The sequence below is a fragment of the Macrobrachium nipponense genome, chromosome 10, assembly GCF_015104395.2.
Source record: "Macrobrachium nipponense isolate FS-2020 chromosome 10, ASM1510439v2, whole genome shotgun sequence".
In the NCBI taxonomy this organism is placed as follows: Eukaryota; Metazoa; Arthropoda; class Malacostraca; order Decapoda; family Palaemonidae; genus Macrobrachium; species Macrobrachium nipponense.
The window spans coordinates 96,089,858-96,108,295 of NC_087204.1; the positions used below are offsets into that span (position 1 = coordinate 96,089,858).

Below are 18,438 nucleotides of genomic sequence, written 5' to 3' on the forward strand. Positions count from 1 at the left end.
TGCTGGTAAGCTCATAATGAAATTTTAGAGCCCCACATCTAGTTACATCTTGACAGATTTACAATAATCAGAATACATTTAAATAAAACCACATTTGAAATGTAGTGGTTACCTTAGCTGCATCAATTATGTAATAAAGAAAATTATAGTTGCCCATAATTCACATTTCAGTTTGTCCACAAAAAATAATGCTAAACAGTATACGTATTCACATTAAAGGTCTGCCATAGCTCATTGCTAGTTTGAAAAAGAAAGAACACCATAATTAAGCATAACTTTATTTAGAAATGAGGTGAATGAGAATTTATAAACAGTGGTAAAGACTTGCAATGCATATTTCAATTACAGTGGTCAAGGAACAAGGAAATGAAAAAAATCTGTCAAATACTTATAAATTAACAAACAAGACAATATACATTTTCATAAAATCAAAATATTTGATTAGAAAAAATACAAATAATAACTTAGCCCTTCCCATCCAATTTAGCTTTGTGGTCATTACGACCAGGAGGTGGGAGAAAACAGCTACATGCAGGTAAAGTTAATAGAAATTGAAGTCCAGTTTTACAGAACTTAATGACATCAAAATGAATGAGGACCTGGTTACAAATTAGCTTCACACACAGGACTTCGTTTAAGGAGAACCGCAATATCACGTATTTTAAACAGGACAAATGCAGTTAGCAACAAGAACATGTTCATTATGCTGCACTCATTGCCTGTTTAAGCTTGATCATTTCTCTTAGGTTATTCTGGCTTTCTGTCATGCTGCGTTCCAGGTACTCTTTGTTTGACTGTGGGAAGAAATTAAATCCATTAATCCAGAGAACCTGGAGTAGTATTTACATAATCTATGGGGCATCACTATACTGTCCGGAAATAATGAGTAAAAAGCCACGATAATGTATTATGCAGATGGTCGTTTTTTTTTTTTTAAATACAGTCTCCCATATACATTACTGTATTTTTTAATCAGTATTTACATTACAAATGAATCCTGACAACAACAAAAACCCATACTGCCATCTTGGAAATTAATTTTATAAGTGCGCATTTGAAAAACTTAATTTTTTCATATAAACCCATTACGTACTTACAATTAGCCCCTTCCTTGATTACATAATTATAATTACCCCTTTCCATGGTCACACTTACAGTAACGGCCGTAAATATCTGTATTTGTGCTGCCTGATATGCCAACTGTGACAAGTAATGGGGACAAGTCCTACTTTGTTTTGTTCATAAAAAATGACAGTTTCAAGACAAACTTGTAATTGTGATTAATAAGAAATGCAATTTAGGAGGGAAGGCTTGGGAAAAATATTGATCTAAAGTACAAACCACCTGTACCATTGTTACCATGTGATCCAGTAACTATGGGTAGTTGCATCTGTTAGATACAAACCAACAAGCTCTGGTACCCCACACGTCTGTCAAAATTTACAACAATTCTAAATTAAGATTAGAAAGCAGAACACTGAAATAATTCTAATCTTACGATAAACACTTACGATAAATAGTAATAACCAGAACACAACTGAACTCAGCCCGTTTACTTCTTGATATACTCCTTTCAACTTTACAATAAATAGTAATAACCAGAACGCAACTGAACTAGACTCCTTGCTTCTTGATGTGCTCGATTCAACTCCTAATTATCCAGAGACAAAGACAGGACATCAGAGGAGGCCCTCTTTTGGCTTGGTAAAGAAGTAAACAGATCTAATGACTTGGTAAAGGAATGAAAGGAGTTGCAGCTAGGGACCAAAGGAATGCTGCAAAGAACCTTAAGTAATGCCTACAGTGCACCATAAGAGGTACACTGATGGCACTATCTCCCTATGGAGATATGCATCTGTATTTATACTGTATGCAGTCCTTGGATCCCAATGACACCTTTTTCCAAGTCATCATAAGTTCAAATTTGTAAAGTTCTCAGAGGCAAGATTTGTAATTATCCTCGATAAAATGTCTTAGTAAATTTAACTATTTGGAAGATAATGAGAAAATCTGTATGCATATAGGAACCAAAATAAAAACTATTAAAATTAAAGATTAACACTTACCCTCATCCCACCAATGGCTTGCATTAATTATTAAATTTAAACCGATTACTGACCAAATTACTGATGGCTTTTCATCCCCTTCCAATCACAACAGTGTTTCCACCTAACTTTCCATCATATGTTTTCTCTTTAATGAATCACCAGAACTTACAATGGAGGTATGAATAAATGGTTATACTTAACACAACATTATTGGAGATGTGACTGGTTTCACAATAGCAGCAGGCTCATCAAACCACCAACAGACCAGCTTCAATATATACACAAGCTGCCCACTAAGTCCTGTTTGTCGAGGACTACAATTGAGCTCAATGGCATCCCTCTCATCATGCCTTCCAAGTAACACTTGACAGCCATGAAGTCAGGTAAGTTTAAATCTTACAATCCTAAGAAGTTGGAGAGTTGTCTCCCAAGAAATATCTTCACCCTGCAGATGAATAGCAGGAAAGGTTCCACTTACTTTCCAACTACAGCATCAGTCATTTAATCAGGGAATCATCACTGTTTATCTGCTCAACTGGCTGTTTAAGCTTTTAATATGTTTGAAATTGTGTGACCACAGCACACTTAACCCCTCAACATGGTTCAACTGTAGTCTTTACTACTGCTTTGCATTGTCTACATTCACCTTTGCCAACAGTTTAAAACTTTACTTTAATAAACTTAATTTTACTTTGGTGAGGTTTGTGCTGTTTTTATTTCCTATATATGAGACCCTTCAGTAAAGTTATATATAAAAAGTGAGACGAAACTACAGCTCTTACCTGTAAGTTAGCAATCTTCTCATTGCATTTGGCAACTTTGGCTTTCAGATTGTTGCGCACCATTGGAATATCAGTAAGCAAAAACATCCGTCCAACACCCTCATATACACGTGTGCTTTCTCCTAAGCTCTGAAAATACAGCAAAGTTATTATACAAATCCTGGACAAACTTTAGATTTCTCTTAATACTTACTAAATGAACAAAACACCAAAATAAGGATTAAATACTGACAGTTGAAAAATAAAATTAGTTTGTTATAACTGCCCTAGCTTTAAACTGAATTTGAATGAGAAAAATTATTTTTGATAAGCACTGTCCAGTACAAACCATATTTACCACTTTGGATGTTCTATGGTCATACTATTTCATAGCATCAATCAAGACCCATTTTATACCATCAATCAGGATGTACAAAGATCCAAAGACATGCTATGTTTTATATAATTACCTCTCTCTGACTAAGCTTGTCCTTTACCAACAGTCTTGTCAACTGATATAACCACTCAACCCATCAGCCTTAAATGTGATTACTCATTTCCATTGATTAATATGATTAAATTCCATTAGATTCCACATGCCAACCTGCTCAGTCATTTTGACTGTCCAAGGCAGAAAGAATCTCTTAAGTTGTCTCACCATTGTCTCTTAAGTCTATCCAACAGTTTTCCTTGACCCCATACCAGTAGTGATATTGTATCATCCTTCACACGATGCATGTAATGCTCATCACAGCCTTCATGGTTTTATGAAATTTAAGGTTATCAGGGTGTCATCATCATATACTTGAGCAGTATATCCCTCTAGTAATTTTCTCTTCATGAGGGTTACATATGGAATGAGTCCTCTCAAATCCCCTCTTCCAAAGCTGATACTTTCCCAGTTTTGTAGCTCTTGAATTTTGCCATATCTTCACAAATGGAAAGAGAAACCATCACAGCACCTATTTCCAGCAGTGATTCCAAGATACACATACCTCTACATCTTATCCCTCAATGTCTTTAAATAACCTAAATATGTCAATTTGTTTGGTCAGTATTTCTGGATTCTTTGTATATTATGTTGCATTTGTTGAAATTTACACTGTATTAGTTTACTTCCAATCCCATCAACCCAAGACTTCCTTAAATGACTGGTACAGGAATTTAAAGTTTTCTGTGCTGTTGTATATCTACATAATCTACAAACAGCTAGATTCTGACATTATATTATTTTATCTTATCTGGACACTATCTTCTTCCAAGTATTCAACTACATTTACTTGGAACAAAGTAAAAGACATGGAAGACACCCAACTATGCAGGAACACAATAAGTGCAGAGAATTAGAAGCCCCATTTGAAGTACCCCTTTAGCCTTTGCTACATTTCTTTCTGCCCTCTATTTATTTATGCCATGTTCAATTTAATATTCTCCCACTCAATTCAACACCACTACTTACCATTTTTGGCTCCAGTTTCCCCTTGTCATTTTAAGTAAACAAACTTCAGGTCACCTCTGTGATCCATGAAAAGTGACACAGCAGTCTTAATAACTTCATATTACCAACAATATACTTTGGTCATAATTTCCTAAAATGAAATTGTTTGACTTATCCAAATGACAATACTCCCCAACTCAGCTGGTGTCTGAATTAGATAGATGAAAATATTTAAAACTCAAACTAATTATAATATATAATTTCCAAAATAACAAGTGACAATCAGAAATATATATTCCACCATATAAAAGCAGAACTAAATGTTGAAGACCAGGAATAACTTGGAACCAGGTGGCAAATACATGGTGTCCACAGGGATACTGGATGCACTGAAAAGTGAAGCTCTCTAGAAAATCTTACAAAGGAAGAGGGTTACAGGAAAGCAAATGATCTGAAGACAAGATTCTATAATACACACTGGGATATGAGACAGCTGCAGCAAACACGTCAAGAGTTTACCTACGCAATATGTATTATTGACAATACAGTAAAATAAATTACAACCACACCACATAAGATACCCAATAGCGCAACAATAGTACATGTGGCAAAAAATGATATTGTTAGAATACAATAAAGTTTTGTACATACTTACCCGGCAGATATATACTTAGCTTATGTCTCTGACGTCCGACAAATTCGAATTTCGCGGCACACGCTGCAGGTAGGTCAGGTGATCTACCCCCCTGCCGCTGGGTGGCAGGAATAGGAACCATTCCCGTTCTAGAACCAGATTTTCTCTTCCACTTGTCTCCTGAGGGGAGGCTGGGTGGGCCATTCATCGTATATATCTGCCGGGTAAGTATGTACAAAACTTTATTGTATTCTAACAATATCATTTTTGTACATGCAACTTCCCCGGCAGATATATACTTAGCTGATTGACACCCTTGGTGGTGGGTAAGAGACAACTATTTACTGAATAGACAGGTAAACAACATACGTTTGTAGTAAATAAATAAAATAAAAACCACCTTATGGTTCCTACTTGTTCAGGCGGAAGATTCCCCATGGCTAATTCCTAGGATCTGCTTCGCCTCAAAGAGCCTCAGCGGATGATTGTGAAACCTATGGCTCAAGAGTTTCTTGTGGGTCTGTCGATGGGGTCTTATCCATTTACTCGACAGAGCCTCTTACATGACAATATGCCTATGCCTAGTGGCATAATTAAGGAGCACAACACCGATCCCGATCACCTGATCCTAACACGAGGGTTAGTGCTTAAGTTGAAAAGAGTTATCCCCAAATTCCTTTCAAACAACCCAAAGAAAAAAACACGACGTTAAATAAAATTTAACTCACTAGTTAAGGATCAGTATCGGCTCCCTATCCCAGCAATGTATCCGCAGACACGTATCAACCAAGAGAGAAGGATCTCTCGTAGGTTATCTTGACATCCTTCGGATATGGGAAGTCAACACAGAGTTGCATCTCCCGTATGTGACAGCTAATATGTCCTTATGACATATTGTTAAGGAAAGAACAAGAATTCGGAAAAACTCGCACTTCATGCGCTTTTAATTCTCAGCTGTTTGAAGGAATCATCAATGCACTTGTCAAGAACTTAGGAGATCACATTGTCTCAAAGAAGGCCAGGGCATTCTTTGATATAGATCTCTTCTGGGTGAAGCCTGGAGCCTGGCTAGCGCTTCGTGCCTGGCAGGCGCCTAGCGCCTGGCTGGAGCCTTGCGCCTGAATGGCGCCTAGAGCCTGGCTGGAGCCTCGCGCCTGGATGGCGCCTCGCGCCTGGCTGGCGCCTGATTGGCTCCTCCCTCCTGGCTAGCGCCTTGCGTCTGGCTGGCGCCTTGCGCCTGGAGCTTGGCAGAAGACTTCATGATTACTGTCTATGAGTCTGCATGCCTCAAGAGTTTCAGCGAGGTAGGGACCTATGACTGACAAACCCTTCTGGATCATGTCAATGGGGGCTAGCCCGCTTACACGACAGAGCCTTCTCGGATCGTGCCAATGGGGGCTGACCCACTTACATGGCAGAGCCTTACCCTGTATCATATCAATGGGACTAGCCCATCTTACATGACAGAGCTTTAGGTTTCTCTTTACTGGAAGGAGCCTTGCGCCTGGATGGATCCTCAATCCTGACTGGAGCCTAGCCTTGAAGGAGCCTGGCTGGCTTCTAGAGCCTGGCTGGCGCCTCGCGCCTGGCTTGGCTCCTCCACACTTGCTGGAGCTTCGAGCTTGGAAGAGTCTCTAGGCTGTCTGGCGATGTCCACATCGGACACTCTTATATCTGTCCGATTTGTTCGCCTCGCGCCAGGTTGGAGGGCACCGCTCCTTCTCAGTATCCGACCATGACAGAGTTCCTTGGAACTGTCCGCCTCTGGCGTTTTTCGCCTGTATTGGCATTTGGCGCCTGGCTGGCGCTACATTGTCCGAGAGTCCTTAACAACCACATAGTCTATCAGGAGACTGGAGAAGGGTGGAAGAAATTCTTCCCCTTTGAGCTTTTGGCCCCTGGCAAGGGGAGGTGATTGTAGTCAGCTACATCCAGTAGACGACAGGATATCTAACAATACGAGAGAGAAGAGTCTTCCTCCGAGGAGGATCCTTCGTGAATACTTCCTTTGCTAACGAGATCTCTTCTTTCATGTTGATGAGGTTCCTCGTTGCAGGAATCTTCCCTATCCCTGCCCGAAGGAAGGGAAGGAGTCTGGAAGTCGAAGGAGACTCCGAGCTGAAATTGGGCGGAACCCTGATTTCTAGCTCTTATTGTATCCTTCTGAATACCTTCTGGGAAGCATTTCGAGCCCTCATCGCACCCCGAAGACTCTGTAGGCAAACGTTTAAACCATCTCTTCTTCTGTAGATGAAAAAGTAAGTACCCTGCCTGGGCAACGAAACTTCTATCTGAAAGCGTTGCGTCAGGAATAGAGGGTTTTAGTTCTTTTGCCAGACATACTATGCTGGCAAGAACCCATTGCCGAGTCTCCATTGAATCTGATGCGAGATTCCAATGCACAAAAAATTCACTTGTCTTCTTGGTCGTTTAGGGCTAAGAGAAACAAAGAATTCCTTCATAAACTTTCTCAAAGAAGTTTGATGAGGAGCAGTTCCATTTTGTCGGAACACGGAATCTGTGGCCACAAAAGATCCCATTCGAAGTACATGATATCCTACTCTTGTCGTATTGCGGTATCGTATAAGATCCCGAAGATCTTAATCTTCTGTTATCTCTAATTCCCCTTGTAGAGACAGAGTATAGCCTTTTACTGCGTTCTTTGATAGCAGATATATACCTAGGTGATTCTTCCCTCTGAAAGTGAAGAAAGAACCTCGCTATGTGGTTCACAGAGGTATCGGAAGAGGACAGTTTCCTCATTCCATCTAGCACGATCTGCAGCAATTCTGTCTTAGCCATGACTATTGTCATTTACCTTGAAAAATCCTCTCATTCATGTCCACTTCTGGTCAGTCTGCACGCGGACAGACTCAGAGTGGAGAGGTTTTTCAGGTCTATTTATAATAGATTCTGATAGAATATCCAGATACTCTTGGAAAAGCCTTACGAAACATGCTGTGAGAAGAACGTGACTTCTGTGAATCCAACCTCTCTAAGGCCAAAATGAGGCATTCATCCTCTCTTCCTTTGACGCCCATTTATCTTAATATCTGTTAAGAATTTATAACTAGGGAAAAAAAAGACTAAAGTTTATTCCCCTTCTTTAAATTAAAGATGTCGTATATTGCTACCTCTCTTGGTTCGAGGAAAAGGAAGCAGTCTATAGGAAGCCTGTTCGTCTTCTACCTTGCGAAGAGATCTATGAAGAAGACTCTGCAGGTTCTCAAAACTTTTCAATAAATGTTAGACATACGTTAACAGTTATTATCTTCAATCGAGAAGGTTCTCACGGACATGCAAAATCTTGCATCGAACCTCTTAAGGATCGTTACGTTCCGTGTCTGTTCCCAAATAGGTTCTCTTTTGTTAACGCGAACAGGGGCGAAAAAAGAGATTCTCGATGCTCTTTGTGATATGAGAGAGTCGTGGAATTGGCCTAAGTGATTAAAATAAATCATTTCATCATTCCTTGTAAGCAACCCCTTTCCGATTAAATGGGTAACGTAATCAGGAACGAATCTTGCCGTTACCGAGCCTCCGAGAGGCTACTGGTTTGTTTGTTTGTTTGTATGGTGTTTTTATGTGACTTCCGAACCACGTCGAGAGTGAACTTCTATCACCAGAAATCCACATCTCTCACTCCTCAATGGAATAGCCGAGAATCGAACCCGCGACCACCGAGGTGAGAAGCAAACACCAAACCAACCACTACTGGACTCTTAGGTTAATAACTCGCTAAAACGAGAAAATATCTTGGATGGTGCTTCTGGCGCATTGCGCCAGGCTGGCGCTTCTGGCGCAATTTGCGCCAGGCTGGCACTTCCTTCTAGTTCTTTTAAGGTTATGTGCCAGAACATCTGTGCCTTGATGGTACCCGACATCCTTCACGTGTTAATTCCGTTCTTAGTAGGAAAAAACTTTTATATACGTAGTATAGTCCATTCAGGGAAACAAATTCTGCCACTAAGAGAATGTTTCCCATCCGACTCACCCATCTTCTCTTGAGCAATATCCGATTCTAAAAAGGTTGTGTGCGTTTCTCGAAAGGTTGAGAGAATTATATTATATCGTGCTCTGCCGTATTAGAATCCTTTATAATACTGTCACATTGTGGTAAACAGCATTAATCTAGGAAACCTTTGTAAGGATACTAGGAATTCTGTAGTTAACCTCGGTGTGTGCATAAGACTTGACCATACCGTAGTCTTAAAGTTAATTCTCTTCTACTACATTCATCTTCTCACTAAGCATGTACTCTAATAAGCCATGCTTTCGTAAGCATGAGAGCATCATATAATATAGAGTTCCGCTGCGTTAGAATCCTTTAATAATGTTACCTACGGTAAACAGCATTGAAATGTTGTAATATCTTTCTTATTGAAAGCTTCTTAGCAAAAGGCAGACAATATTTTATTTATGTTTGCTTAACTATCCCCTCAATCCGAGGCTAAAACCGCGATTGTAGGGGAGAGACACGGTTAGTTATTCCATCCCGCAGGAGAGAGACATGTAACCAACCACTCATGACCGCACCTACATGTTACTGCGTTGGTCTCTAAGGCGCGATAGCAGTCTCCGTTAGCCGTCTGGCCTTACTCTTAAGCATGAGAGCATCATATAATATAGAGTTCCGCTGCGTTAGAATCCTTTAATAATGTTACCTACGGTAAACAGCATTGAAATGTTGTAATATCTTTCTTATTGAAAGCTTCTTAGCAAAAGGCAGACAATATTTTATTTATGTTTGCTTAACTATCCCCTCAATCCGAGGCTAAAACCGCGATTGTAGGGGAGAGACACGGTTAGTTATTCCATCCCGCAGGAGAGAGACATGTAACCAACCACTCATGACCGCACCTACATGTTACTGCGTTGGTCTCTAAGGCGCGATAGCAGTCTCCGTTAGCCGTCTGGCCTTACTCTTCCAGAGTTGCCAGCTACTCGATTAAATAAAGGAATCTTATAAAATTATTATCGAACTTCAGGAAGTTCTTATTAATGCATATTTAAGCGAAACAAGACTTCGATAAATCTAGAAGCTAAGTAGGTGTTGTCTTAACAATCCCTTTAAGCGTAGTCCTTCCTAGGAAATTCCTGGAAGAATACTGGTAATTGAGTTGCTCTGCAAAGAAGTAACTACGGTATGTGTGATTTGCCGTATCGTATTCTCATACAGCAGATACTCTACTACCTTCTTTCCCTGCCGAGGCAGATAGAGAAAGGAAAAATTTTTACTGTCTTCGTTCTTTTCGTTAATAGAACGATAGAAAGAGTATATATATCTCCTTAAGGAAGGAAGTTAATCCAGGAACTCTTTAAATCTTCGTGATTTCCTCATAAATCGCGGAAGAGACAGAATTCCTGTTCATCTGTAGGGTTTACGGAAGGAAGTAGATATTTCCTATCCGCCATCATACCCAAACGTCGATGAGATTCTTATAAGAAAAACTCCCAAAGCTCTTGCCTCTTCATAACGAGGGAAGAGCATGAATGAGGAGAGAGTCCGCATGAGAGGAACTGCCAAACACAGGAGTCTTCTGAATAATGAAAAAATTGCTTCTCTTAGTATCAGAATCCTTCTGACAAACGCAAAAACGGCCGCCTGTGCGACATCTTGCACCTTTGCCAGGGGAAAGTTGCTCAAGTTAAAAACTCAAAAGAGGAGCCTCGCGACTGACCTCTCTCTCATAAGAAGATTTGGAATATTCTGGCGCCTGGCTCCTTGCGCCTAGCGCCTGGATAGTTCCGCGCGCTTGGAATGTTCCGCACGCTAGAAAGGAGACTCGCTCCTGGAACTTGCGTGGAAGGTCCCGTGCGCCCTGATAGTTCCGAGCGCCTACTAGACCCCTTTTAGAAAGAGCCTCTTGCCCGGAAACGTTCAATGGAAGGATCGTTCTGATTGCCACTGTACTATAAGGCTCCTTGCTCTAGCCGTCTGTTTTTCTGGCGCAATTTGCGCCAGGCTGGTGCTTCGTCTCTTTAAAGGCCAAGAAAAATTTTCTAGAACGCGGCTCGCGCTTAGTTGCTAGAACGCGGCTCGCGCTAGTCTGTTTTCTGGCTGCTGGCTGTTGGAACGTGGCTCACGCTAGCTTGCTGGAACGCGGCTTCCTAAGTTCCTGGCTGGCTCTTGCTCAGTGTTCTCTTAGTTTTCAGAGAACGCGCTAGATCATCAAAACATATACATTCTTTCGTCTTTTCGGATGTAAGATGAGAGACGCACTTTTTTTAAAGGATGCCTTTTTCAATGGCTATCCTTGGCAGTCTGGGACGCTCTACAGAACCTGCCGAGGGGACGCCTGACCGGTGGGGATTCTCTGAAACCTCCTTACGGCTTTCGACATTCCTTCTCCCCTGGGCTTGGGAGCTTGAAAGAGGTCTAGGCCTGAGAGCGAGACAGAGCCGATCAGACGCACCCTCCACTGCAATGGGGAACACTAGTAATCACTTCTTACCTTTTATTAGCTCGCATTTTGAGCCACAATCCTTCTCTTCAAATTGCAATTATGAATTTGAAGTTTCTGCGAAGTAAGAAGGTGATGAGGATGCAACACTACTAGTACTGTTAATACTCTAATTGCTCGTTAGTACGAGTTTCCAAAAAACTGTTAAAAGAAACGTACCTAGTTACATGCTTTACTGACTCCCTAAAGTAGGAAGTCAGTATATTTCCTCAATCAATTCTAACACTTATTACACGTATTAATGAATAAATATTAATATTTCCCTCTCTTGCAAACTATGTGAGTGTCTACCGAAAATTTCGGTAGTTACACGTCATATATTCTTCGAAATTTTCGAAGCCAAATTCATTAAAAAGTTAATAAAAGCGTATGCCGAACCAAAGACCCAGTACTTCCCTGCAAAAGACAGCCCAGAAGATCGATGGCGATGAAAAACGAAAATCAAGTCAGGAGGTAGCAACAAATGTTGACACTACCGCGACAGAGAAAATCTGGTTCTAGAACGGGAATGGTTCCTATTCCTGCCACCCAGCGGCAGGTGGGTAGATCACCTGACCTACCTGCAGCGTGTGCCGCAAAATTCGAATTTCTGTCGGACGTCAGAGACATAAGCTAAGTATATATCTGCCAGGGAAGTTGCATGTACAAAAACAAAATTTCTATCTACAAAAATGGAATACGTATTATTGACAATATAGTAAAATAAATTATGACCACAGCACACAAGATACCCAATAGTGCAACAAGAGTACCTACGGCAAGAAACTTCTATCTACAATACCTAAAATCCTGCATGTTCTGTCTCTGGACTGTAAGTTCAACAAAAATACGCCAAATCCATTTCTATTGTGAAAATATCCAAATTTAATTTGCTACAGTTAAAGTGCACGTTTACTCAACATAAAATTCTGTACTACCTCAACACATGAAAAACAATGACACCCCAAGTTTGCATTGTCCTTGTGTATACCTCTAATCCACCAATTTCAAATACAAGCATTATACATAAAACAAAAGAAAAACTATTGCATAGTACCTGTATTTCTTTGTCTGTCAGCTGCGCATGAACAATTTGTTTCTTGAGGCTTTCCACCTGTACATCTGCAATTCTTAACTTTTGGTTTGTCTCCTGCATTTTCCCTTGAAGCTCCATGAAGGCCTAGAATGAAAATTCAAGGAAATTACTGATAAATAAAACAATTTCCTAAAATCAGTGCATCACAAACTTATGGTAGACTCAATCTTACAGCGCTGTTAACGGCGTTTCACAGGGTGTAACTTAATGTTGCATCTGCATCAATTAACAATGCCACATACAGTGCTAATAGCAAGGATAAGCATCAAGTTAATGGCGCTTACGGTGCTGACTTGATGCAATATCTAGATACGGTGCCGTTGATGTTGCAATAATGGTGAAACACCAACTCACGGCAGATACAACAAATAAAATTATCCCAGTAGTACAGCATACATACTTTCAACCCAAAAAACTCTGGTTCCAATGTTCATGAATTGCTCAATAATCAAAGAATTTGAAGAGATGATAGTAATAAATTCTTTTGGACGAATGAATTCTTTCCCATATCTACTACATGTCTGAAATGCCTTTAGCAACATCTTGTACTCAGAAACCAGACTATGAATGTTTGTTAAAGGCTGCTACATTAAAACCTCGTGCTTTACAACTTCAGCAACAAAGCTTGGTATATTTGTCACATTATCTATTATTTGGTGATGTGCAGTCTGGACATAGCCTGAGCTCTCTGTCCGTCAGGTAGAACACAACACCTTAGGTTAGGTTAGGATGCTTGCCTGTTCAGTAATTAGTACTATTATTGCTTATGTCATATTATTCACAGGTTTTTACTTTCAACTGGCCTGTCAAATTGATCCTATATAAGGCGATTATTGTTTTGGAAAGAATGAATCATTACCTTCTTTACTCTTAAATTACTTATTTTCAACATAATGGTGATTTGCTGGATTTTCATTAAGATCAAACAAAAGCATCAATTACATTATGACAAAAGTCATATCATGTCAAATCCACACTCACATATTTGTTGAAAATATGAGAATTACACAAAGGATTACTAAACATGAATGGCAGAATTTTGGACTAGGCATACTAAATATGATTTGAAAAATAGTCAGATACATGTACAACAACATAGCCTATGTGCAAATGTGCTCTATTGGTGGTCAATGATGCAACCCCATCTGTTATTCAACCCTGGTCAGGTAGGGCATGGCCTAAAGGTCTCAGTTAGGTTAGGCGATGTTTAGGTTTTGGTGCACACACCATAGAATCTGAATCCAGAAAGAAGAAAAACAAAGTTACAGTTTATGTTTTGCACCAAAGTCCAATACCTTGGTAGCTAGGTTATACATTTGCAATGGGAATCACACAAGCTATTAAAAAAGCTATAGATCTTCAGATCAATAAGCCTTACCTAAATGCAGAAATAATCTACACCTAGTTAAAATTTATTGTCCCATACCTAGGTAAAACTAAAACATTTCCTGCTATTATTCTTTGGCATAGGCAGCCCTGTAGGATAAATTATGCTTGATTTACCTTTGACCAGCTAACCCCAGGCAGGGCATAATTAAAACAAATATACGGAAAGCTGATACAAGAGGCAAGCAGTGGGAAAAAATTACAAAATTTTTTGTGGCATTGGCATCAAAATCAACCGGTCCCATCATCACCCTAATGGAAAATCTACAAAACAGGGTGGTGCCAAACCACTACAGTCTTAACTGGCCCAGACCTACCAAACCTAGAGGGTACTAGGTATAGCCTAGCCTATTTTATTTTAAACCGTTATTGCATTTTGGATTTTAAATACATATCATATTCCTATATTATAATGTGAGCTTCTGGCATTTGTTTTGCTAACAAATGAGTACTTTTAGTTAGTGGAACACAGCCTCACAGCCTACAATTTGGGGAGGAATACAGTGGGAATGAGGTTCTTGGATGGACGAATAAACAGAGCAGTGGATATTTTGCTGTCTCATGGCAGGCTACATATTTTGCCTATTAAGACAGCATTTCTGGTGAATGTAGAGTTGAATATTTTCACACCTTGGTATCTACCTAGTTGCATGTAAATGGGATCTAGCACAGCTTGTTACGTTTTGTCGTCTTTCTAACCACCATCTTTCTTGAACTGTAGTACGAGTCATCATGATGTCACTGGCTTGAAACGGCGCGAAACACTTCAGATACATTCATGATTATTACGTCTTCCTCAGCAGTGTAATCGATTGCGCATGTGCCCCGGAAATGCCAGCTACTAGCTACTAGGGTAAAAAACCGCATGGTACAGGGGTGGACCATGTACGATCAATGTGTACAACCCCCAAAAAAATACATTAGGTATAACGAGTTCTGACATCGGAGATGGGCGGGCATCAGACGCAACTTCTTGTTGGTGAGAAATGGAGCTAAAGACCTCTACTCCGGTGTCAGGATGCGTTATAATGTACTTTTCTTGGGGTTGTACACATTGATCGTACATGGTACACCCCTGTACCATGCGGTTTTTTACCCTAAATAGATAGTCAACTAGCCTACTACATAGCCTGCCGTGACACAGCATACCTAATATCCACTTGGAATACACAAATACAGAAAACGAAGTACAAGTGCATTTAAACCCATTTTTGCTACCATTCTGACTGTTAAGTAAATTAAATAGTATTTTCAAAATAATTGTATCATACCCTAAGGTAAGAACCTGATACCCTAGGGTAGGTTAGGTTGGATGTGGTTGGTCACAGGTCATGTGCTAACGAAACGAACGTTCAAGGGACATTTTAGGTAAATCATGTGAAAAAATAGGAGCGCTTACAGTTCAGTTGACCACGGGTTTCGTCTGCTATGGAATCGGCGGAGCAATACAAACAAGATGGCGGACGCTTTGTTTTGGCGCCCGGTTTAAAAACCCCGAAACCTATAAAAACGATAATGGGGGACCCTTTTGGGAACCGGGGTTTTGGGTGGGGGAGTACATGCGAGTAAAATGAAAACGGTAAGGGGGGAGCCATTGGGAAAAACCGGGGTTTTTGGGTGGGGGGAAACCCAGATGACGACAATGAACACGAAAAACAACAAAACCCTAGCAGACGAAACCCGTTGCCAACTAAACTGTAGGAGCTCACGTAACAACAAAAATGTAGGAGGTCCCGTCCCCCGTTGTGTTAGGCTAACCAAACGACGGCAATGAACACTAAAAACCACGAAACCCTAGCAAAAAAAAAACCAGTGGCCAACTAAACTGTATGATCTCCCGTTCCAACTAAACTGTAGGAGCTCCTGTTCCAACTAAACTGTAAGAGCTCCTGTTCCAACTAAACTGTAGGAGCTCCGGTGATCGTAACCAAACGAACCAACCTAACCAAACTTAGGCCGCGTGCCCTTACCTGTCCGGGGGGCTTCGCCCCCCTGGACCCCCCTCCCCAGTATATATTAAGTGATTGGTACCTAACCAAAGGAACCAACCTAACCATAGTTAGTCTCCACGTCCTTACCTGGCCGGGGGCTTCGCCCCCCTGGACCCCCCAGTATAGTATATTAACAGTGATTGCTACCTAACCAAAGGAACCGACCTAACCAAACTAAGTCTGCATGTCCTTACCTGGCCGGGGAACTTCGCCCCCCTGGACCCCCCTGTGTAGTAAGTTAACAATTATAAATATCTAACCAATATAACTTGTCCATAAATATGGCTGGCACCCGTATATCCTTACTGATAACTAAACAAAATGAATATTTCCGAGAATACATTGGTTAAAGTCAAGGCCAGTGTTTGCTCGAACACATGGACTGCGTTCGAACACGTGGACTTCTAGCGAACGTGAATGTTCGGATGTGTTTAGCGTGCCTGACTTCAGCAAAGCGGAAATAACAATGGCGGTGCTTAATTTTGGCAAAATAATTAAATAACGTGCATTTACATTGATAACCTTACCTTGGGAGATGTTGCTAGTCGTCCAGAAATATAGAACTTAATAAGAGAAATCCAGAGTCGTTCAAATCTTCTGGGTAAGAGGATTTTTTTTTTTCTTTCTTGGCGGGACGGTTGTTTTCCGAGATGACTGAACAAGGGGAATTTGTTTCAACAAATAACTAACTAGGGATCGTTCGTCTTGACACAAATGTATATGTCTTCCAGCGTGACGGGAACGGCGGCAGCGAACGCCACGTGCGCGGAACACGACAAATTCTCGGCAGAAGAAGACATGGTAGTTTATGATGAAGCACTGAACTGGCTGAGAAGCAGGAACAGACTGAAGGTCGAGGAAGGTCCGTTCCAGGTACTAGTTATCCTAGCGGATAACTAGTACCTGGAAAATATGTATCGAAGAATGTAAAAAAATGTAGGTCATACAGATGAGTTGGGCAAGGAAAGAAATATCGAATAATGGGGAAAAAATGTATCTCCTACAGATTATGTTGGCACGGGTAAAACTATCGTGGGCAAGAGTCAAATATCGAATAATGAAAAAAAAAATAAAAAAAAAATGGGAACTCCTGCAAATTAGTTTGGGCAAGCATGGGAAAAAAAATAGAATACGAAGGAAAAAATGGAGCTCTTACATTTCAGTTGGGCATGGGTGAAAATATAGAATACTGTAAATTAAATTGGAGGTCCTAAAGATTAGTTGGGCAAGATTAAAAATATCGAAGAGAATCGGCTTTCATGTTGATGCATGTTCGGGTTCGGTCCTGTGGGTTGGGTTCGGGTTTGGTCGGCTGGGGTCGGGTTTGGTAGGCTGCGGGTCATCTGCGAGAACTACTTACCTTGGCGGAGGGATTACGGACCGGGCAAAATGGTGTTACACGGTCCGGTCAACTGAACTGTAATCTACCCAAAAAATATAGGCTAGCCTACCTACCTAGGCTAATAGTAGTATTTTGGTCAAGCGGATGCCTACTAGCCTAGCTACCAACATTGGAGAAGTACAAAACGTGGGGTAATTAGCTTTTTAATGTAAAACGAGAGGTATGTACTAATTAGCTAGGTACCTAGCCTATTTAAAGGTTAGATTTTACCAGTCACTCGTAACCCATGGTGCCGTATTCCACTGACTTACCTAGGTATTAGCTATATTTCAGGAATACAGTATTTTAAGCAAGATATGCAAGCTCTGTGGGTTCTATGCCATTCAGAACTGTCAATTACCTTCCTCTCAAGAATATTAAAGTAATATGAACGTAAAATAAGCTAATGGCGATTTACTTCGACTAGCCAAAAGGTAGGCTGTGCATGAATCATCAGAGCAGGGCATGGGAGGCCAGCCAATACGTCCATCATCTAACAACAATTCCCTCTATTTTCCCTTGATAACAGACCAACTGCGATGCAAACTAACCTTTTTGAGTTCCTGATCTGGTTCCGCCTTCGACATCTTGTGCCAATTTATTCCCGAGCGCGTTAAATTCGAATTAAATACACAGCAGGTCGTGCGACTCGAAGTCTGATGTTTTGGTTTGCAAGGGAACAAGCAGCTAAGAAACGCCTCTTATTTCGGTGTATTAATATTGCTTCTCTCTTCCACTTCTGGTATTGTTTCATCGTAATGATGGAGTGACGATAATAATCATAATGACCGTAGCAACAATAACGTAACGGTAAAAGAATTATTATTCGTCTTATGGCAGTTCATATTGTTTCAGTGCAAGGATAGAGCGAAGACAATAATTATATTTAGAATAATCAGATAATAACCGTACAACAAAGAAATTGTCAAACATTATTCATCTTCAAGACGGTTCATATTGTTTCACCGCGATGATAAAGTTAAAATAATAATTATTATATTAAGAAACGTAAGATAACGGTTGTAGCAATAAGGAAATTACCAATAGTTATTACTCTTCTTAAAGGCAGTTCAAGAAAATATTGATTTCTGCGCTGTTTTCTAAATAAACTGCGATAGCTACCTGCAGCGATCATAAGCATGATTATTAGAATGTCCTCTGCCACCTCATACTATCCCCAAGATTCGATCAAAGAGAGAGGTAGCCTGGTAGGCTAGTCGAGGACGGGTCAACACTTCCCATTTAGAGATGTACTATTTT

At 40.4% G+C, this 18,438-nt stretch overlaps 1 protein-coding gene across 1 annotated transcript; it reads right to left on the reverse strand.

The window, feature by feature from the left end:
- Positions 1–262: 262 nt before the first annotated feature.
- On the reverse strand, positions 263–17,887 carry LOC135223781 (prefoldin subunit 1-like). The gene is made up of 4 exons (XM_064262561.1): positions 17,730–17,887; positions 12,382–12,504; positions 2,831–2,959; positions 263–794 (listed from the first exon to the last, which is right to left on the reverse strand). Exons 1-4 carry the CDS (start codon positions 17,763–17,765, stop codon positions 702–704), a joined length of 381 nt encoding a protein of 126 aa, XP_064118631.1. The 5' UTR covers positions 17,766–17,887; the 3' UTR covers positions 263–701.
- Between the last annotated feature and the right edge of the window lie 551 nt (positions 17,888–18,438).

What these genes read in the sequence shown, in the direction of transcription:
- LOC135223781 (XM_064262561.1), bottom strand. Translation starts at nt 17,765, where the DNA reads ATGTCGAAGGCGGAACCAGATCAGGAACTCAAAAAG. An exon ending in TGACAGACAAAGAAATACAG is followed by an intron (nt 2,960 to 12,381) that starts GTACTATGCAAT and finishes CTGTATTTTCAG; the next exon opens with AGCTTAGGAGAAAGCACACG. An exon ending in AGAAGATTGCTAACTTACAG is followed by an intron (nt 795 to 2,830) that starts GTAAGAGCTGTA and finishes TTCTTCCCACAG; the next exon opens with TCAAACAAAGAGTACCTGGA.